General features: G+C 48.0%; 2 protein-coding genes across 5 annotated transcripts in view; one reads left to right on the top strand and one right to left on the bottom strand.

Annotated features, from left to right (window-relative positions):
- Positions 1-18: 18 nt before the first annotated feature.
- Positions 19-3,234, top strand: cenatac (centrosomal AT-AC splicing factor). 2 transcript variants are annotated; one of them, XM_035526952.1, is made up of 11 exons: positions 19-220; positions 449-615; positions 702-800; positions 903-969; positions 1,069-1,131; positions 1,411-1,472; positions 1,621-1,762; positions 1,857-1,887; positions 1,979-2,077; positions 2,372-2,504; positions 2,599-3,234. In XM_035526952.1, the coding sequence occupies exons 1-11, from the start codon at positions 104-106 to the stop codon at positions 2,702-2,704; spliced, it is 1,086 nt and encodes a 361-aa protein (XP_035382845.1). In that variant the 5' UTR covers positions 19-103; the 3' UTR covers positions 2,705-3,234. The 2 variants fall into 2 exon arrangements, with proteins under 2 accessions (XP_035382845.1, XP_035382846.1); XM_035526953.1 differs by having other exon boundaries at positions 1,624-1,762.
- Positions 3,235-3,316: 82 nt separating this feature from the next.
- arhgef12b (Rho guanine nucleotide exchange factor (GEF) 12b) overlaps positions 3,317-20,619 on the bottom strand; it is a 46,391-nt gene continuing 29,088 nt past the window's right edge. For 2 of the 3 annotated variants that reach the window (XM_035526950.1, XM_035526949.1), the window contains 35 exons: positions 20,326-20,383; positions 19,898-20,088; positions 19,398-19,475; positions 18,906-19,025; positions 18,463-18,597; positions 18,124-18,249; positions 17,942-18,040; positions 17,283-17,399; positions 16,471-16,569; positions 16,303-16,345; positions 15,806-15,911; positions 15,490-15,627; positions 13,775-13,807; positions 12,833-12,947; positions 12,601-12,727; positions 11,744-11,965; positions 11,510-11,648; positions 11,117-11,152; positions 10,679-10,836; positions 10,169-10,315; positions 9,951-10,036; positions 9,622-9,747; positions 9,176-9,290; positions 8,961-9,061; positions 8,773-8,850; positions 8,602-8,677; positions 8,260-8,427; positions 7,762-7,849; positions 7,246-7,323; positions 7,020-7,114; positions 6,632-6,904; positions 6,229-6,474; positions 5,501-5,718; positions 5,120-5,195; positions 3,317-5,040 (listed from right to left, as the gene is read on the bottom strand). In XM_035526950.1, the coding sequence (XP_035382843.1) occupies positions 5,030-5,040; positions 5,120-5,195; positions 5,501-5,718; positions 6,229-6,474; positions 6,632-6,904; positions 7,020-7,114; positions 7,246-7,323; positions 7,762-7,849; positions 8,260-8,427; positions 8,602-8,677; positions 8,773-8,850; positions 8,961-9,061; positions 9,176-9,290; positions 9,622-9,747; positions 9,951-10,036; positions 10,169-10,315; positions 10,679-10,836; positions 11,117-11,152; positions 11,510-11,648; positions 11,744-11,965; positions 12,601-12,727; positions 12,833-12,947; positions 13,775-13,807; positions 15,490-15,627; positions 15,806-15,911; positions 16,303-16,345; positions 16,471-16,569; positions 17,283-17,399; positions 17,942-18,040; positions 18,124-18,249; positions 18,463-18,597; positions 18,906-19,025; positions 19,398-19,475; positions 19,898-20,088; positions 20,326-20,383 (4,122 nt within the window). In that variant the 3' untranslated portion in view covers positions 3,317-5,029. The remainder of the gene's footprint in view (positions 5,041-5,119; positions 5,196-5,500; positions 5,719-6,228; positions 6,475-6,631; positions 6,905-7,019; positions 7,115-7,245; positions 7,324-7,761; positions 7,850-8,259; positions 8,428-8,601; positions 8,678-8,772; positions 8,851-8,960; positions 9,062-9,175; positions 9,291-9,621; positions 9,748-9,950; positions 10,037-10,168; positions 10,316-10,678; positions 10,837-11,116; positions 11,153-11,509; positions 11,649-11,743; positions 11,966-12,600; positions 12,728-12,832; positions 12,948-13,774; positions 13,808-15,489; positions 15,628-15,805; positions 15,912-16,302; positions 16,346-16,470; positions 16,570-17,282; positions 17,400-17,941; positions 18,041-18,123; positions 18,250-18,462; positions 18,598-18,905; positions 19,026-19,397; positions 19,476-19,897; positions 20,089-20,325; positions 20,384-20,619) is intronic. The other variant, XM_035526951.1, reaches the window with a different exon arrangement.

Raw genomic sequence — 20,619 nt, forward strand, 5'->3', positions numbered from 1 at the left:
ATAATGTTACATCAAGAAGTGTTTAAGGAATTACTTTGTACATCTCTGGATGCTAGAAATGGTTATCGTGAAGGAAAGAAGCTAGATAGCTACTAAAGATAAAATGGGAGCATTTTATTGTGCAGTATGCAGACAGACCGATTTCTCAGGAAAGGGGCATATCTACGGAAAAAGTCATCAGTGCAAACTTAAAGTAGTTCTGGTTAAATTCATAGAAAAGGTAAGATGGCTAACCTAGCAAGCTAACGTCCTCTGTGACGCTTGGGCTAGCTAGCTGGCTAATTATTTATTTTTCAGTCTCTTCCATTTTAGTTTTTTAATATACACGGTAGCTATGTATCGTAGAGTACCAATTACCTTTAGTTAATACGACAGTTTAAATGTTAAAGGTAACTTTATTAGCTCTTCGGGGGGTAACGTTAGCTGGATGATGTGCTAATGTGCTCAGGTGAAGGAAGCGCGGCGGTCTGTTAAACGACCGCAGGTGGTAAAATCCGACTTTATGCAGCACGAGGGCAAATTTTGGTGTTACTGTTGTGCACTCGAAGTGCAGAAGCACGTAGCCGACGGCAGCGTGACTGTGCTTCACGGAGGCTTGCTGGAACACATGAGCACGTAAGCGTGTGGCTACTACGAACCTTTCAACGGTACGCGAACTGCAGGAGCTCATTGAGTGAGATGGCTTTACCATTTAACTTCAGCCGAGAGCACCGCACAAACACACACGCGTTCTGGTGGAGGAATAAAGCCGACCCTAAGTTGAGAGACAAAGTCATCATCACGGAGGAAGAGATCGAGAGGTATCGCATCTTCTCCGTTACCTGAATTCCTACCTTCTGTACAAAGATATGGGGGCGGGCTTCCTTAAAAGACTGTTGATGTGTGCAAAAATGTCCTTGTAGATTTAAGGCCGAAGTTGCCAAGGCTATAGAGCAGTATGAGGAGAATGAGGACACACTTATAAAAGAGGTAAGGTTTGTGTGTAGAACAGTTCAGCAACGCTGTCATGCCCTGGAGATTGGGCATTCCAGTATTTTCTGCACACGTTATTTTGTATGTTTTCTCTAGCAAGCTGCCATAATCAGGTCCCAGGAGCATCACAGGTTGGAAGTCCTACAGTCTTTGATAGAGGTTGGTTTTCCTGGAATGAAGCAACAGTATCCATATCTCAGCAACCATCCCATTGGCTTTATTGAAAACATTTCTGTATATTGTCAATTTGAATTGTTAATATGTTATGTGATATGCCAGAGAATGCAAAGGTTTGTTGCATGTGACTGCTTGAAATGTCAGATAAACATGTAGGATGCATATGGAATAATAATTATTCCAAGCTTAAATGAACCAGTTTTAAAGTGATGTGGAAAAGATGTGGGTCAGTGCTGTTGATGTTTCCTGAATCAAACCCAGCCGGAGCCAGAGTGGCGACAGTCTGCTGAACAGGGCCAGCAAGTGATGCAGCATACAACCTGGTAAGAGATCCACACCCATGTAAGCCTGAGCACCACATACACACTTGTTGTAGTCTAAAAATCAATAATGGCAAATGTAAAATGACAGTAAAGGTGCAGTGGAAATGTTTCTCTTGAGTTTCTGCTGAAGTAACAATACGTGTCTCAGTAGCATGAGTGCTGATATGGCAAGCAGCTTTCAAGCTAGTTCACATGACTTGAGGGACCAGGCAGGGCCAAGCTACGTGGACCCCTTCCTGCAGAGGCAGTGGGCCGAGCCAGAACATGGTCTGACTTTCATCGGCCATCAGGTATCGTCTGTAGACTCCTTGTGTTTGATGTCATTAGAGTTCAGATACTTGTCACGGTCATCTTGAATCTGACATGCCATGTCTCCTTACAAAGGACTCTTCTGGTAGTGGGAATGTTCACACAGGTAAGTGAAAGATCAGTAGTTAATAGTGGGCAGTCTGGTTTGTGGCCAGTTGTTGTTGAAAGGTTGCTGTACAAGTTCTGCTCTCCTGTAGGAGCCATGCCCCCTTGGCTGTTGGAGGAGCCCGACGACGAGGGCATGGCTAGCACCCAGCAAGAGATTGGTCCCTCCCTGCAAGAGTTCCTTAAACACAGTAATCACATTTTATCTTTTGTGGTAGGGCTACAGTTGAACTAACCTTTAATTGCCAGTGGTACCTTGTCTTTGGACCATTTGTGAAAAGTATCTGGTACCAAGACAAGCACTGTGCAGATTGGCTTTCAGTAATGACATCTCATGTTATGATTTAATCTCTTATTTTTCTAAAATATTGTTTATTCACATAGTCACGTGCTACGGTTTAATCGTACTAGATTCCAGTCATTGTTAGCACTTGATTGGGGGTCGGGGGTCAGCCTTCTTACCTGATGGCCCTTCTGTAACACAGAAGAGCAAGAGAAGCTCAAAAAGCTCCCAGCCAACCGCGTGGGGGCTAACTTCGACCATGGTTCGTGCACCGATGCTGATTGGCTGCCATCCTTTGGGCGTGTGTGGAACAGCGGCCGGCGCTGGCAGTCCAGGTGAGCTCTGCCCCATGTCATGCTCACCCCCCCCCCCCCCCCCGGCTTTCACCTGCCATCAACGGCACCAAACCATTCTGCTCATTCCTTTTAGGCACCAGTTCAGGCAGGAGGAGGCTAGAGGCAGGAGGAAGAGGAGGAGGGAGCGCGGGGGGAAGGCCACAGCAAAGCAGAATCACCTCTATAATGGAGACTTGTGATTTGACAAGTGCTCATGTATTGTGTACATATGACGTGTAAATATTTGGTGTTCTGGTTATGAAAAGGAAAGTCTCGATTGTAAGTTCTAGATTAATTCCAGCAAAATGAACAGGCTGATGTTTTAGTGTGGGCTTTACTGGTAGATGTAAAATCTGGCAGAGATAAATTGAGACTGTAAGGTTCAGTGTTCTGGCAATATCCCACTGCAATTGAGGTCAGTAATGGTGCATGTGTACTGGCTTTCTAAAGTTGCAAGTACATGACAGCAAAAACATGGACAATTGGATTAGTTCTAATTTCTGTATTATACCAATACAGCTTCATTTTCTCACCTTGAGAATTCTTTGGCTTCAGATCTAAATGAGTGTGTCATATCAACTTAATGGTCCTGGAGCCAGTGCATGATTCTAATTCTTTTTACCAGTTCCATCCCGAAGCTGAAATAACTTGCATACTATTGGCTGGGATCAAAAATCAAATTCATACAGGTGTGTTTCCAGTTTATTGAATAAAGTTAACAGGTGAAGTGGTTCTGGTATTGTTCTTTGGGGGAGAAACCCAACTTCTCACTCTTTTCCAAAATAGATAAAATGAACACAGTGTGCAGTATCTCCATTTTTGAACAATCTCAGTTCAGTCAAATTTAATAGAATCTAATAGAGCTGTTCATAGCAACAGAAATCTGAAAAGACATTAATAGTGCTCAATAATAAAATATACCTCATGAACTTCTAGACCAAAAAAATACAGATTACATTAATATTTAGGGATACCTTGCAGTTGTTTATTTTCTTTTTTTTTTTAGTAGTTTCTGTTAAAATAATACATGACTCATATGATGTAGAAAGCAAAAGCAAAAAAAACAAGGAATTAGGTCTCTGTAAGAGATGCAGTGTTGTTCATAATTGTACAATTTTACACTTAAAATTGACCCTTAAAAGGTCTTGCATTCTTAAGCAGTCCATGCATTTGTATCTGAAGCTTTTTTTCCCCTCTTCATATAACTTCATTCCCAAATCCCAGAAAAAAAACTCTGCCATATCCAATAAGACTTGTACTTATACAGGGTTGCATGTAGTGCTTCAACCCATGGTAATAGGTCTAGTTTCTCTTGGTTATCGGTGATATGCCAGAGATCTTCAGTAGCTTTATTTGACAGAACATTGTAGAGAACGTCAGGCAGTGCGCAGACAGCATTGAATGGAGATTTAGAAAGCTTAGGTCGAGAGACGGGTTTCAAATTGTAAAGGAGAGAGGATGAGTCCCTTAAAATAATTTCTACGCAAGAAGTTCCATAATGAAGTACAGCACACTGAGTGCAACCTTCAAACCGGAGATGAGCCTCAGTCCATACTGCCAGACTGGCTTTATCCCTGCACCCAGTAACAGCAGCACGAGTCCTCGTATAGCTTGGCCTTTTTACATTTTAATGGGTTTTTTTTTTTTTTCCAAAGATTGAATTCCACCCTTACAGTGTAACTCAATACGAGTTAGCATTTTAACCTTGAGGGAATCCTCAGGCTCTAGCCTGGTAACATTAAAATCAAACAAACAGCTGGACAAAAATATCGTCATTTTCCTATAGGCTGAAGAGGAGCTCATTAGCCCATGTCAACTGAATCATTCCTAGACTTTTTATCAGGGCCACACAGGCCTAATGCAGAGTGGCTGTAATGTATACCATGACTCACAATTGTACATTAACATTCATACCCATGAACAATAAGGAACGAATGATCAGGCTGTGGTAGTATGTAGTCCTTATGAAGGACATTTCACACATTCAATTTAGCTACAGCCTAAAAAAAATCATAACTACACCTGGTATAATTTTATTGGCCATAATATTAAACTGCAAGCAACAAGATATGTTTCTGCCTGCCAGTTCACTTTCCCACGACCAATGACATTTAATTCCACGTGGAAAAACTCAGTAGAACAGGGAAGGGCCAGCCCAAGCTGTAGTGTGTATATATACGCGTGTGGTCCCTCCATCCTCTCTTCCATTCTTTTCTAAGCGAGCACAGTGTTGATTTCGCATTGCGAGTGTTGGGGGAAGTGTTGGGCTGGGGATGCATGCATACAGGTAGGGCACGGGGCTCGATCCCAACAGCCATGATTCCAATAAGCAGAGGGCAGCACGAGGAGGGGGTAATGGAGTGGCTTTGTGTCCTCTTCCTCTGTAGTGTGTGAGGTTGAGCAGAGGAGCGGGGCTAGGGGCGGGGCAGTCCGTCACTACCCGTGCATAGGCATGGACGAGCCGTTAGAGTGGTGCCTGTCAAGCTTCTCCCGATGACTCCACGTGTCCTCTGCTTGCAGCAGCACTAGCTTTTATCTGAGAAAAACAGGAGGAGGGAGAACATTAAGGGTGGGTGGGTGTAGTGCATAAAAAAGTCAATCTAGCAGGGCAGTACCTCTGTTCTCTTCTAATGCAGTAGCTGCTTCCTCTGGGTGCCTTTGGCATAGATGGTTGTATTTTGTTTCTATTTCCTAAAAACATGAAATACAAGTGAGTTTAAATTTTTTTTAAAAAAAAAGACACACTGCAGAGTCCTGCGTAAAAGACACCTTAGTGTTGGCTGAAACGCTGACATCAGTCTAACTGAAATGTAATAAGTTGTAAATAGCATTGGATTTCCAAATCCTTATATAACCTTTGTGATAACTGGCAATTAAGTTTAACTTTATTTTCATTCAGTTTTTAACAACAGACAATGCATCAAAGAGAAATCCAGAACCTTTATTGTGAACAGGCAGCACAGTGCCAACAAACCGAGGTCGGAGGGTCGCGTTACCTTCAGGTGCTGCAGGCTGGCCTGGAGCAGGCGTAAATGGGTCATGACCTGCCGGCTGATGTTGGGTCCTCCACTCTGGGAAGATGAAGAGAGGAGCTTCTTCAGGTCGATGCCGGAGTCCCCTGCAGATGTTAGTTCAACACCACCTCTGCCCTGTGGGTCATCATCGGTACTGCTCTCGCCCGAGCCCCCATAACCCTCCAGCACCATGTAACTGCCTGAGAGAGAGAGAGGGGGGAGGGGGAGAGAGTATAAGCACAAGGAAACTATACATCTATACATTAGCAAGATGGTCGTCTTCAGCGGTAATCAATATGATCCCCCCACCCCCCCCCCACCCCCTTCTCAGCGGCACACACGATGCTCGCTGTAGGTAATGACAACCAAGGCAAATAATTTTTGCAGATGTTCAGTGTATTCACACAGTGTATTATTTAAAGACAAAATCCACTTTTTAATTGATTATAAACAGCTAGCTTGCACCTACACAAACCAGTCACTTTGTTAGGTGCACCTGTTTTACAGGTGTATTTAAAATGTGTGCAGACTTTATTGCACAATTTGGCCACCCCTGGCCCGGCCATTAATGTTCCGTTTCTGGCAGTGTCCTGGGTCGACGTCACTGCTGAGTTGTTCCCTATGCAAAAATCTCCAGCCCAAAGTGCGTCAAAAACCCTGACGAGTGACTAGAGGATGGCTAACCCAAGACAAAAATCTGATCTTCTCACCATAGTCCTCTGAATTCTCAAAAAATCCTCTTTCTCCAGACAGCGGCTCGTGAGAGTTCTCTTCCCTGGCCTGTGCAGTATCGGTCCTGTGTGCACCATTCTCCACCGAGCCACCAGGGGCAGCACTCTCCTCCGGGGCCTGCACAGTGCCTGGCCTGAGCGCTGACCCCTCGCCCTGCTCTCGGCCTCGGTCCCCGTCGTCCTGAGTGGCCATGTGATGGATCAGGAGCTGCCGCAAAGCAGCCACTGATGCAGGGGAAGAGGGAGTGAGAGAGTGGGAGAGGAAGGGTGGATATAAGATTGCACAAATTATAACCAGTAGTAAAAAGCCAAAATCGAAGCAAAGACTCCAGAGCTGAAATCTCATAAGAACAAATGTTTTTGTTAGAGAATGTCCTCTCACGGGTTTGGAGGCCTTCGTCGGCCCTCAGCAGAGGCGTCTCAAAAGCCTCCAGATCCTTCTCTTCGATAGCGATGGCCTGTCGCGATCGCTGCTTCAGGAACGGGAGCCTGTCGGCCAGGAATGCCTCCTCTTCCTCCTCTTCCTCTTCCTCGTCCTCCTCACGACCCCGGGGTGAGCCCTCCTCCTCACCCTCATCCTCGGATTTACTCTCGAATGGATTGGTTCCAGTCGTGCGATCCGGCAAAACCTCTGAGCATGAGGTGGTGTCTTTATCTGGGGACAGCAACAGAAAGCCATATCTACTTCACTCCAACCTAACATAGGAACACTAGGCTAAATAGATTCCATTACGCTAATGGAACTGTGCAAGCTGGCAGTAACTGCATGCCTGGAGACTGGGTGCTTCCAGTAGAGATGCGGTCTGGATCTTTGTTCATTTTCGGCACGCTGGAGTTCATCTCCTCGACGGCATCTCGCTCCCCACTGCAGAGAGGCCATATGTCATACGCAAACCAAAGACACCACAATACAAAATCAAACTAATACACACAATCACACGTCATCGATGCGCTGTTAATGATATTAAATTTTAAATGTATGCAGGTCCAACTCACTCAGTCTGAGGTAAAGGAATGATATTTAACTGTTTGGTCTTCATACAGTCTGCACTCTGGGTGATGAGGTCCTGCCACCTAGACAACCACAAAAAAAAACAACAACCGTGAATCAAAGGAGTTTTCAGAATACACTGAATCCATGGAAAAAAAAAAAACCTGATCCAAAAATGCTTACACTGCTCATGCTGACCTGAAGCTGTTAGGGGAATTCGGGATTTTGGATCAAGATATTTGGTCCGTTTTTGGCTTTTCTTAACTGTTGAATATATCAATTTTCCTGGGTGAAGACCCTTCGTATACACTGTTCTCCACAGCCATCCTGTCTAACTGATCTCCACAGAGTAAGAGCAAATCACCCAAATCAGTTTTGGCCCTTCATTGCCTGTGGCAAGCTGATCCTACATGTAGGATCTTGCTCCAATAAGCTCAATCTCCAGGCTCCAGGCTCCGAGCCTGGTGCCGCCTCCCACCCCCACCCCCTGTTCCTGCTCAGCCGTAGAGGGCCACACTTACGTTCTTTGCTCAGATACGGTCTGTGCCATCAGCTCGTAGATCTGCGCCCCGTTGTCCGACATGGACAGCACAAAGAAGGACTTGTTGTCTGTGAACATCACACCGGAACAGTGAGTTAGCCCATTTCTCTCTCCCACCCCTGGGACTTGGGATCAATCCATAAGCCTCAGTGTTCCAACAGAATATTTCAAACTGATGTTTTAGCATTGACTGACTGACAAATCACTTTTGATGCATTACAAAATGAGCTTTTAATCTACACTCAAAAACATCTAAACAGTCTAAGTGCGAGAAAGCTCTGAATCAGAGATACTCAATCAAGTCCGCGGGGACCCCTGCCACTCCAGGTCTTTGTCCTGTTTCAGCACCTCAGACACATGCACAAAGTCTGCTAAGCTCTTCTTTACTAGGCTAGAATAGAACAAAAACCTGGTGTAGCTGAGGAGCGCACTGCGACTCCAGTCCTTTTGTGGTGCTAGTGTCTGCGGCGTGCCTCACCAGTGGCCACGGAGCGCACCAGCACCGTGCTGAGCTTGATGATGGGGCTGAAGGTGTGCTTGGTGTCTGCTGAGCCTGCCAGGTTCTTACTGTGACACTTCAGGATCAGTTTCTCATCCTGCCTCTGCAAGAGCACCAGGATGTCCTCCAGCAGGAGGGTGTACAGCTCTGAACACACACACACACAGACGACACTGCAGGTCACGCTTGCTGTAAAGAAGCTAGTTCTGTGTTGCCTGCACATGTACTATACCCATGCTTAATCAATCCCAAATGACAATGAAAGTGAGAATAGGAACCGATGCAGTTATCGGTGTATTGAAACGCTCAAGGAACGCTAACCAATAGTCTTGTCCTTGTTCACTTTCCAAGAGAGCGGTCCCTCGTGCACCATCCTCCTTTTGGTCAAATCGAGGTTCTGCAGGGGAACAAGCTACCCGTCAGGAAACTTTAAATCTAATCCGATAAAATCATTCTACACGTTGCTGAGGTAAAGAGTAAAAGGGTTCCTGCCTTAAACTCCGCAATCATGGGATATTCACTTTGCTTCAAGGAGGAGAGATCCAGCCTTCTCTGGTAGTCCTCTAATCTCTGAGGAGGAAACATGCAAAAAGAGAGACCCAGGCAAGTGAAGCTCTGTTCGGCTATGGGGCGTGGTTATAACGTTTTCTCCTGGGCCCAGTGGGGAGCGAGGCACTCACCTGCTTATTTTCAGCCTCCTTCACCTCCTGGTTGACGTGGTTGAGAATCTTCCGGCAACACTCGCCGGCGAGTTTCACCTTACTCTTCTCCTCGGCGTCATCTGTGGGGAGAAACGTGCGCACGCTAACGTGAACTTGGCGTTTGTGGGGGAGCGGTCAGGAGTGAGAGGTGTGCCTGGGGCAGGACAGCGAGAGAAGTCAGAGGGGTGTGGTACCCGTATATTTGGCGATGTTTTCCAGCAGAAGGGGGTATTTGGTGAGCCTTTGCATCTCTACAGGAATAATGTCCTTCAGCTGCAGCCGGCGGCACTGCCGATTACTCTCCGCCTCCTGTAATGCACGTGTGCACACACAAATTCACTGCTGTTCGTCAGGCTCTCGGTACTTCCATGCCCAGTGAGTGACAAGAGGCATGATACAGATCTTTCCAATAATACCACACACAAAGGAATGATTGATATGACTGATATGACTTTTAGACCTCTGAAAGTAGCCAAGTACAAATGAAGAATAGTGGAGGACCAGCTCGCATGAGCTACCTCACACCCAGGAACTTATTAAATAAACCGAACTTGAACTTATTTCCTTTACGTTCATGACCACAATAACCTTCTGCTTCAATGGGCACTGTGCGCATGCGTGTGCGTCTTCTGACTCTGACCTGCACGAAGGAGGCGAAACGCTGGTCTTTCTTCTGCCTGCTCTTGATGAGCTCGAGGGCAAAGGGCTGGTTACTGCAGAAGGTGCCTGCAGCCAGCTTGATCTTCTCTTCTTCTGCACCACTGAACTGCGGAGCAGGAAGACAGAAATAAAAAAAAATAAAACGCGCACAAACACACGCAGACACCCACACACACACCCAATTGACTTCAGCCTTTATTGATACCAGTACCTGCGATCCACAGTAAAGTACATTCTTGCTAGTTAAGGAGGGAAAAAAAGCCTGATTAAATTCAGACTCAATGGTGCACTGAAGTAGGCATTTCTCACCCAGGAGAGCAGATCGTCTCCTATAACGTCTATGACTGCAGCGTCATTATTCTTCCGGACAGCTGTCATCTGCTCCATTATGGATGCTGGAGAAGGAAAGAGCCAGGTCACAACAGCCAAACCGTGCTTGTACTGTGCCAACCGCCAGCAGTTTCTTCCATGGCCTGTGAGCCTCTCTCCCGCAGCACACGGTCAGACCAACCTTGGTAATGGCTTACCGTGCAGCAGGACGATCTCCTCCAGGTTGGTGAAGATGTTCTTGATGTCGCCGGGGGGCAGGACGGCCTCTCGGCTCATCCTCTGGTAGAAGACGTTCTCCAGTACCTTCAGCATGCGGAGGTGGGCACGCTCCGTGTAGAAGAGCTCTGGGAGGTGGGAGGAGGGGGAGGCCAGGCGAGAGAGTGTCAGAGAAGCCCAACGACGGAGACATACGCCACACAGGCCTGAGAGTGGCTGGTGTCACGGTGCGTCATGAATGTATGGTAAACCAGGTGTGGGCACAACCACAGACATGCACACCTACTCTTATTTATTATTACGTTTGTTATCTTTTCTCTTTTCCATTTTTGGAGTTTTTTTCCCCACTTTTGAACAGCGAAGATATTCTAACTATGAAACAACACCCATGAAATTCTGGAGTCTGCAAAAAGACCTGTTGCACATGTATACACCCTTATCTCATGGTCTTGGGCTGTGTGTACACGTGCACGTGTGAGGAAGGTACTGACCGTTAATGACCTCCTGCCTCTTGATCTCATGTGGGGGCAGCTGCGCCAGGACGTCCCTGCTAACCAGCGTCTGCCAGTGGGGGGGGTCCAGCTCGGCCTCCACCTCAGTACCCTGGTCATCCTCGCTCTGCACCTCCCCTGAGCTCAGAAGCTCCATCCTACAGCGTGCACACGAATGTACACACACACACGGATATCATGCAAAGCAATAGTGTACATCCAAGACAAACCAAACAGTCATTGCCACGTGTAAGGGTGTAACTGCAGAGGAGAGTATGTGCCAACGGCCAGCTGGGAGACAGACAGAGCCCTCGGAGTTCTGCTGGCTCATCTTACGCAAACACTGTACATGCTACACTATCTTACTCCATCAAAAAAAAATGGAACTCCGTTAGCAATTGTATGGCATGCTGACTCTAAGGGTAAAATGCTACTTACCTCCTGAGTGGCCGGGGCGTGCCTCCGTCCAAGATCCTGCAAGGAAGACACACCACAGGTCAGCCAACCCCCCGAATCCCACCAACCACAGCCCATCCCCCCTGACCTGGAACCCAGCGGCTGCCCCTGCAGGGAGATTTCTAACCAGTGGCGAGTATCTCTCTGTAATCGGCTTAGAGCCAATCTGGAAAATTGTGCTTATTCCTTCCATGACATCATCTGGAATGAGGGTGTCTGGAAGCTGCCGCAGTTGATTTTTATTCATTTGAATTGCTATGCAGCATGGGTAAAAAGAACACCAACTAGGAGAGAGTCAAAGCTAAAGGAAAAGATACTATTTTGAGACTATTTTTTCCAGTCACTTGATAAAAAGGAAGGTGGATGGCGACCTACCTCTCTGCTTCAAGCTCCTCCTCCTGGTGGTCCAGGGCACAGGAGCTAAAGTCAAAGTGTGTGCCTGAGGAAGCGGAGTCCTGGCCTTCGATTGGTGGGGCGCTGTCTCCGAGTCTGAGCATCGCAGAGGGGGGTCCGCCTGCATGGGGGGGCAGATGAAGAGATAGCTGAAGACTCCGGTGTAAGAGTGAACCATCAGGGGGAGGCACGAGGAGCAAGCCGAGCCGGTCTCACCCGTGTCGGGCTCTCTGGGGCCGCTGTCGGGGCCCTGGGTGGCGGGAGCGCTGTGGGGAGGGGAGGCAACGTAGGCGGCGGCTTCCGGTGCAGCGGTAAGCGGGGCGCCCCGTGTGCGGGCCGACGGCGGCAGCGGGGGGTCAGACGGCTCGGCTGGTCCTGGGGCAGTCTGAGGGGGCTGCTTCTGTGGCCGGGGTTTGTTCTGCTCAATGGCCTTGGTGACTGAAAAAGAGAGTGAGGTTAGTTAAATTTCACTGCTTCTCAGGTTAACCTTCACAGAATCGTGGTGTTCCAAATGTTGGTCAAGGTTGGGAGATGGCGCCCTTTACACAGGGATATACAGGTCCTCTAATCTATGCAATCAACATCCCATAACTGACAACAAATACTTTAGATTTTTCCCAAAAAATAGGGAAATCTTTCATGTCTTGGGAACTGCATTTCAGTGCTTCGTTTAGGAAAGGATATGGCACAGCAGTCATGTATAACAGCGCTGCATCTATGGGAGCAAACAGGAAGCCGCTCCTGGGTGCCCCAGACAGGCACTTCCTCAGGACACCCGTTCCATCCTGCCGAGGCAGGACGCTGACCTCAGACCTGCTGCCATCATAATGCCTTGAGCCTCCGACTTCGCTACAGTGCAGTGCAGCTGAACCGAACGCAGTTATTATCTTCAGAGCTGAGCCCCCCTGTCAGCACCTTATATCTGGCATTCATTCCATCCACACAATGGAGTCTCAGGTCTTTGGGCATGTCTCAAACTCTAAAAGGCTTTGGGACCCATAAATAGGTGGTGCTATTTATGACCACGGAAGCTTAGTGTGGGCGTGAGCGCCAAACAGGCGGGGGTGGCTTACTGGCAGCAGTGTCGATCCTGCTGGGCCGGCTGAGGATGCTGTGGAAGCGAGGCTTTTTCACCTTCTCCTCCACACCGCCGCTGCCGACGCTGCTGTCCTTCTCCGCCCGTATGGTCTTCTGTTTGGGCTGGTGGTGAACAGAGCAGAACATGGGCGTGAGCGGCCGCGACCGAGCCATCAGCAGCATTGGAAAGTGAAGGCAGCTCCGATGGGCCGCGTGCTGGGCTTCTACCTTGATTTTGGGCAGAAAGTTGATGCGCTTGGGTTTAGGCTCGAGTCCCCGAGACTCCTTCACTTTCACCCCGAGATGCTTCATGTAGGACAGGATAACGTACTGCATGGTGGTACTGAGAGAGGGGCGGGGGGGGGAGAGAATGTTCCAGCTGTGTTACAAAAAGAGCATCTGTCACACAGACATGTCCAAAGGACATGAACAATAATAAACTTAGACAATACAGAGGTATGACAAATAATATTGAAGGCAATACTAAGACATCTGCTAAGGAATTCAAATACAGGGATACTGAGAGTAAAACATAAATCCTCTTGGCATTCTGTATTCACTTTCCATTACAGGTACAAATGCGGCCTGAATCTATACTTGACGCATGTGTATCTGTAGGTTGGGAAATGAGACCGTTTTCCCCATTTTTGTCCAGCAGGGGGAGCAAGAAAACAACATCTTCTTCCCCCCACAAGCCCTAGCAACTGGCCGTGGACAAGTAGGACTCCGTGGTAGCCGCCACCTTATACTAGCGCACCAATAATCCCTGCCACCTTCTGTTGTGAGCCGCACGAGCTTCCTCGGTCTTCGGCCATCTGGCTGCGTACAAAACCCTCACGTGCACGCAAACACACGTGCCGACACCATTCCAGCATGCGCACCGTATGGGACATGGAAGGATCACATGCTGCACAATATTCAATATACACTGCCCCACAGCAGTAGGCAGTGGTCATGCACTTGCAGCTGGCTGCTGTCTGTAATGAGCTCTTCAGAGAAGAGGCATCAGGAAGAAGAGCTATGCTTTTTAACTGGTAGCTGTAATCAGCTGTTGTATGAGAGGTGTTGTGGAAGGTGCAGCCAATGAGGCTAACAGAATATTCATACACCAGTGACTTGCTGGTATTGTGGGACTGACGTAATGTGAAAGGTAAAGTGAATTCCCCTTACCACTTCTCCTCTTCCGTAGCCGATGACGGCAACCTGTGAGAACACACAGACACACAAGTTTTACTTCTCTTTTCTGTAAGATATACATTGTGGCTCTGTGCATAAATAAAGATCTAGATTTTAGATTTTATTGTCAGTGTCTGAAAGGACAGAGCACACTGCTGTCTGCTGGCCTTCCACAGTGGCCACGCACGCACGCCCACCCACCCCTCTGCTGGTCTTCTACAGTGGCCACACACCCACCCCTGCTGGTCTTCTACAGTGGCCACACACCCACCCCTGCTGGTCTTCTACAGTGGCCACACACCCACCCCTGCTGGTCTTCTACAGTGGCCACACACCCACCCCTGCTGGTCTTCTACAGTGGCCACACACCCACCCCTGCTGGTCTTCTACAGTGGCCACACACCCACCCCTGCTGGTCTTCTACAGTGGCCACACACCCACCCCTGCTGGTCTTCTACAGTGGCCACACACCCACCCCTGCTGGTCTTCTACAGTGGCCACACACCCACCCCTGCTGGTCTTCTACAGTGGCCACACACCCACCCCTGCTGGTCTTCTACAGTGGCCACACACCCACCCCTGCTGGTCTTCTACAGTGGCCACACACCCACCCCTGCTGGTCTTCTACAGTGGCCACACACCCACCCCTGCTGGTCTTCTACAGTGGCCACACACCCACCCCTGCTGGTCTTCTACAGTGGCCACACACCCACCCCTGCTGGTCTTCTACAGTGGCCACACACCCACCCCTGCTGGTCTTCTACAGTGGCCACACACCCACCCCTGCTGGTCTTCTACAGTGGCCAGGCTACAAAGCCTGTGTCACTCTCCACTTGCCCCTTTTCTCTGATACAGTCAGGATCCACTTCATTCGCATTTACAGCATTTGGCAGAGGCGAGAGTGTTGCCAGAGTGACTTACGTATTTATCAGTGTGACAGTACATGTCACACTCACAACTTTGGTGTCTCTAGCACCAAACTACCTGCTCTGCCAGGTGAGCTAGAGGAGCTCCCAGGTCCCCACACTGCAAGATCCCAATGCAACCTGACCCAGTTACATTAGGAAGCTCTTCACAAGGGTTGGGAGGGTTGTTCGAGCTGGGAAAACAGAGAGTGTGCCAGAACTTGGAAAGCTTTTTAAATGCCATTCTGATTGGTTCTGCTGGAGCTCACAGTTGGCTCCGCACCGGCTGTGCTAGGCTAAGTGCCATCTGATCCCTTCACCCCTCTGTGCTGTGTCAGTGCAAAGTGACCTCCAGGCAAACAAATTCAACAGCAGCCAGTGTGACAACTGCATAAAACCTGTCCAGATTCACAGGGCCCTGGGCCTGGTCTAGAGTCGACTTAACACCCCACAGTGCAAGAGCACTGTGATCGCAGAAAGGCCACCAGATTAGGGTGGTGGGCGTGTACACCATGTACTGTAAAGAATGCTTTTGTCTGAACAAAACACACTAGTAGAGAGAGCAACTATTTGAACCATCACCTATGAATGTTTCATCTGTAGTCTTTCTATCAGGGGGTGTGCCTCTACTCCACTGCAAACCTGAGCGAGGGCGTAACTTTAGAATCCCTGAGCTAAGATCACGCAAGCAGGCACATGCAGTGGGGTGCGTGTGTGTGTGTGTGTGTGTGTGTGTGTGTGTGTGTGTGTGCGCGTGTGTGTGTGCCCGCCGGCTGCTGGACTGTAGCGATGCAGCACACTCACAGCATGTCCTCGAGCTTGACCATGATGTGCTCGGCGCACGAGCGCTCCCTCTCCAGGGCCACACGGTCACGCAGCCTCTCCGTGTCTAGCCGTGTCAGCTCGGCCTCGGCCAGGGTTAGGCCCATACTGCGCTTCTGCCTGGAAACACACGCACACACGCACAGGAGACCCATACATTTCACTTCTTGTTTTTGTAAATGTAAACTAAGGTGTACTTTCCAGGATATACACACGTGCACATGTAAACATGCACACAATTTTATTAACAGAGTATCCAAAATGCTGGGGTGTGTGAATGTATGTGTGTGTTACCAACCTGAAGTCCTCCAGGTGCTTCTGGATGTCAGGAAGCAGTGCTTCCTGTAGTTGCTGCACATACTGTCTTTGAACATCCTCTGGGATGAGATCAAGTCTCCTTCGATCTACACACACGCACACGTGCACAAACACAGACGCAGACACACACCCACACACATGCACACAGGTATGAGCACACACACACACACCCACACTCCTCTGATGATTCATAATACAAAGACAACCGAAACTGGCCCATTGTATATTAAATGGCTTAGTATCTACTCATTTGCCATATTTACTGAACACAGATTAAGGCAGGTTCATGCTTGTTACGCTTAACCAATAGTTCCATCTTTATATACATGCAGAGATAATGGAAAGATAGAGTCTGCACTCAAGACAGACACCTGAAACTCTCTGTCACACCCAAGCACATGCTGACTGATCATCACGAAAAAATACCTTATAGAGAGAGAGATGTTTATAAACCAAAGGCAAACAACGCAAGCTTACCCAGATCAGCTGAGATAGAGTCTGGCACCACTACTTTCAGGTGCTGTACGGAAGCAAAACCAGAGATGATCTTAGCTACATGGCCATCCCACAATGGTGTGTGTGTGTGTGTGTGTGTGTGTGCGCGCGCACGCACGCAGGTCTGTGTGCTTGAATGTGTGTGCTCACCGCTGTTCGATCCATGAAGAATGTGTGGATGTCCAAAAACAAGCGACGCGTCTCTTTGGAGCTGCTGTGTTTGTAGAGCTCAGCGTAGAGGTAGCACAGCTACAGGACAAATAACCACGATCTCTCAATCTCACACAGGGTCATGGAACAGAAGGCAAGATCTTTTTTTTTTAATCAGATATGCCAAAATGCTATGCAAATATCTAATGTATTTGACTGTTTGAAGTGAAAGAAAAAAAAGGAATATTTGTTTGTTTATTTTTTTTAATAAAAAGGTGTTAATAAAGGATTACTCTTTTTTAACCAGATGCTAGGAAGTCCTTCAGAGTCTTTCATCATCTGGGATTCTTTAACCTGGAGCTACACATTTCATGAGGTGCATTTGGCAGGATTACATAAATCCTGCCAATATCAGTGAACAACTCAAAATCCCACCCAAGTTCTGACAGATGCCCTCATGATCTGTCTGGCTGGATCAGCTGTCAATCAGTGGGCTGAAAATGTAACTGAGCAGTTAAGAGTGCAGGCCTCTAGTGTACTGGGATTCACAACTTGCCAGGTTGAAGTTGAAACCTCGTGGAAAGCCATGTGTGACCTGAGACACAGCTGTTCCCTATTAAAGACTGCAGGGTGACCCAAATGATAACACCACTGGCGTAGACCGAAACTTGAAACAATATAAGCAAGTTCTGTGAACAATGAATCAAAGAGGCTTCTTAACGAATCCAAATTTGTTTCCCATTATAAGTGAAAGGAAAGTGTTAAAGCCTGAGGGAGGGTTGATCGGAGGGTAGGTGATAAGTGGCTCGTACCAAAGGTGCAGGGTCGAACTGAAACTGAGAGAGCACGTGATGCAGGAAGGCTGCGAGGTGAGCAGGCCGAGACTTCAACAGCTCGACGGTCTGAAAACAGCTCCACTGGCCATTCATCTAGGAGTGAATGCGAGGGGGGAGTCAGAGAGAGAGCGAGAGCGCGAGAGAGAGAGAGAGCGAGAGCACGAGAGAGAGACACAGAGAGGGTGCACAATATCAAAACAGCATAAAAGATTTGAATCACTCATCCCCCCACCTTTTCTGTGGTCAGCGATATAGAACATATAGCTACATTCTTTAGGAATCACCTTATCAAAATCTCTATAACACACAAGACAAACTGGACAAGAAGGCACACACACAGCGATCACTCTTTTTAAATGCACATGTCAGAACAGCTCTAGAGAAAAGTCACACAAGCCAGGAGAGCTGCCCAAGACAGCCTAACCCTAACCCCTAACACCAGCACTGAAACACTAACCACGGCCTCACAGATAACAGCTCATGACTTTCACCTGGGTAATTACACTGGAATTCAATAGCTTTTGATATCTACATCCACTCTAGACTGTCACCCAGAGGGGGATGGGTTTGTCGTTTTGTGTCAAGCTCAGGTTCGTCAAAAGCGCTGCGTGAAAAAATCTGAACTGAACTCTCACCTGCTCCTGCTCAGTGTCAAAGTCATCATCTTCAGCACCAATGATGTGTGGCGGCAGGCGGGAGGAGGGGCTCCCCACGCTGGACTGGGAGTTGGAGTCCTGTCGAAGCAGCAGGTCCATGGGTTAGTGGCATCAGAAATCTACAGAAAAGGAGGTGAGGCTGGGAGAAAGCAGAGGCTCACCAGGTCGGCGGCGTCGTCAGCGTCAGGGGAGGGGCAGGAGTTGAGGCTGTCACGTGGCGTGCTCTTTGGGCTGTGGCACAGGGGCTCTCTTTGGTACGGACTTTCTGGGACAGGACTCGGGGTGACCTGGGGAGAGAAGCATTTAAACATTGAGAGACACATTAAAATCTCTAGAAAAACATGAATTTGACAGTATATGCATGATCTACTGACAATATTCATGTAGACAAACTCAATGCTAAATACAAATACAGGGTGATCTCACATCCTTTTTCTAAATTGGGCAAGTTAATCGAGACTAGTGCTGTACAGGAAGTGTCATATGCAGCAGCTGCTAACCGGTGTTAGGGTGTTGTTACTCCAGGATGATTCTGTGTTGGAGTCGGGTTGCCATGGCAAAAGAGGGTCCATGTTCCCTAATCCACCCCCATCTTCCACCTCGCCTTCTAACAGTTTGGGAGAGAGGGAGCCATCCTGTAGAAACACCCACCCACATCAACACACACAAACACACACACACACACACACACACACACACAAACACTCTGAGCTGTATTAGAACCATCGGCTTGAAGGTTTCTACCATGCAGATCTATTTTAGCCAGGTCGATTGAGAAGACAACTGTAAAACTGACCCTGAGACCTGAATGAACGTCAGCTCAACTAAAGCACACATGTTGGCTAATGAGTCTATTAACGAAATGTACAAATTTGAACGTGGTGAGCTGGCCGGTATGTGCACCTGCGCGTATACCTGTTGTAGTGGGTGCATGCGAGCATACCTGTGCAGCCCCAGTGGCCTTGCTGAGCTGGCCCTGGAGTAGGGGAATGTGCTTCTTGGCTTCCTGGATTTCCTTCAGTAGTTTGGGGGTAGGGTTCCTGCTGTACTCCTCTTTCATAGCCTACCATTCACACACAGATGACAGTGCGCGTTTGGAAACATTCAGCTACAACTGAGTGGGTGTACATGTGTGCATTCACACATGCTTTTATCTGTTCCCAATGAAGGGGGATGTGAAAGTAAGTGTGTGTGTGTGTGTGTGTGTGTGTGTGTGTGTGTGTGTGTGTGTGTGCGGACACACACACACACACACACACACACACACCTTGAAGGAACATGGACATAACCAAATGACAAAGATGGCAAAAATAGCTTCAGTTGTTCTGCTTTCTCTTCCAGTGTCCTCACCATAACGACTTGAGTACTCATCTGCTCTGCAGGAGCCACACCCAGGCTCCCCGTTTAGGGTCCGTGGTGACTGTGCAACACTGACCTGCAACTCCTGCTGTTCCTTGGTCAACATCTTCTGAAGGATGTCGACCTTCTGATTGTACACCGGGTTCTTCTCCTCCTGGGAGGCCACACAGACAAGCACCGAGCAAGAAAAGTCTGATCAGCCACAGGTCATTGCTTCACAGACATATGTGGGCAGGACACCAGCGGGAATGAAATTGAAAGTGACTTTGTGGTTAGCAGAGGTTCGGTAAAACAGTGCAAGAGAAAGATGGACACAAAGGAGGAAAAGGGGAAATGATGTCAGACGTGGCAGTGGGCAGGGATAAACAAGTGTGAGAATAAACTGAGAGACCGGGGAGAGAGAGAGAGAGAGAGAGAGAGAGAGAGAGAGAGAGAGAGAGAGAGAGAGAGAGAGAGAGCACGCAAGACTAAGAGACATGGAACAGAGAGATGTGTAAAGCCTGAAAAAGGACTCAGTCTGCAGGATAAGAGCAGGAGAAAGTGAGTTGAAGGAAGTTAAAGGAAGAGCATCCTCACCCATACAGGCAGTGGAGAAGTGACGCGGTCCGAGGGGCTGGTGGAGGTGGAGCGTTCCGCAGCTGTGGGGCCCGGCGAGTGCGGGGAGCTTAGGGAGGAGACGGGGCCTCCATCACCCTCACCTTCTGACAGGGGGATCTGGGCCAGGCCCGGGGGTCTCCCCAACACAGTCAGTGCTACATAGGAGCCCGCTGTGCCCAAACATAACCACAGCAGTGAGAGAACAAGATCATACAACTCCCTGACTCATTTACCAAACAGAAACCACGCACTGAACCTAACTGTCATGCCAATGTTGGCTCAACATTAAAAGATCCTCTAATCCTTATAACATTAGGTTTGGGGAATGCTGTAGCACTACTACTATTGTACAATTGTACATGATTCCTCTTAAGATTGACTTTCAGTACTGGTGATGGGGTACTTACACTTTATTAACTCCACAACTTCTACATGATTCGAATGTGTTACTAACGTCCCATTGACCTGTAAAATGTAAATGAAAAATGATTAATTTAAAAGGTGATTTATTTATGGCTAGGATTAAGACTGTCCTAAACATAGCTGAATCAAATGCTAAAATAAAAGCATGCAGGTCTAAAGATTGTGGCCTGTATCTTATTGCTAACACATTTAACACTTTTATTGATTTTAGGAAAAAAAATGGTACAGGCAAATCTGCGAGTGTATCACATCAACGGGTCAGCACTGCATTTTTAATA

Source organism: Electrophorus electricus, chromosome 6 (genome assembly GCF_013358815.1).
Source record: "Electrophorus electricus isolate fEleEle1 chromosome 6, fEleEle1.pri, whole genome shotgun sequence".
Classification (NCBI taxonomy): Eukaryota; Metazoa; Chordata; class Actinopteri; order Gymnotiformes; family Gymnotidae; genus Electrophorus; species Electrophorus electricus.

What these genes read in the sequence shown, in the direction of transcription:
- cenatac (XM_035526952.1), top strand. Translation starts at nt 104, where the DNA reads ATGGGAGCATTTTATTGTGCAGTATGCAGACAGACCGATTTCTCAGGA. An exon ending in TTGCTGGAACACATGAGCAC is followed by an intron (nt 616 to 701) that starts GTAAGCGTGTGG and finishes ATTTAACTTCAG; the next exon opens with CCGAGAGCACCGCACAAACA. An exon ending in TCCTACAGTCTTTGATAGAG is followed by an intron (nt 1,132 to 1,410) that starts GTTGGTTTTCCT and finishes AATCAAACCCAG; the next exon opens with CCGGAGCCAGAGTGGCGACA.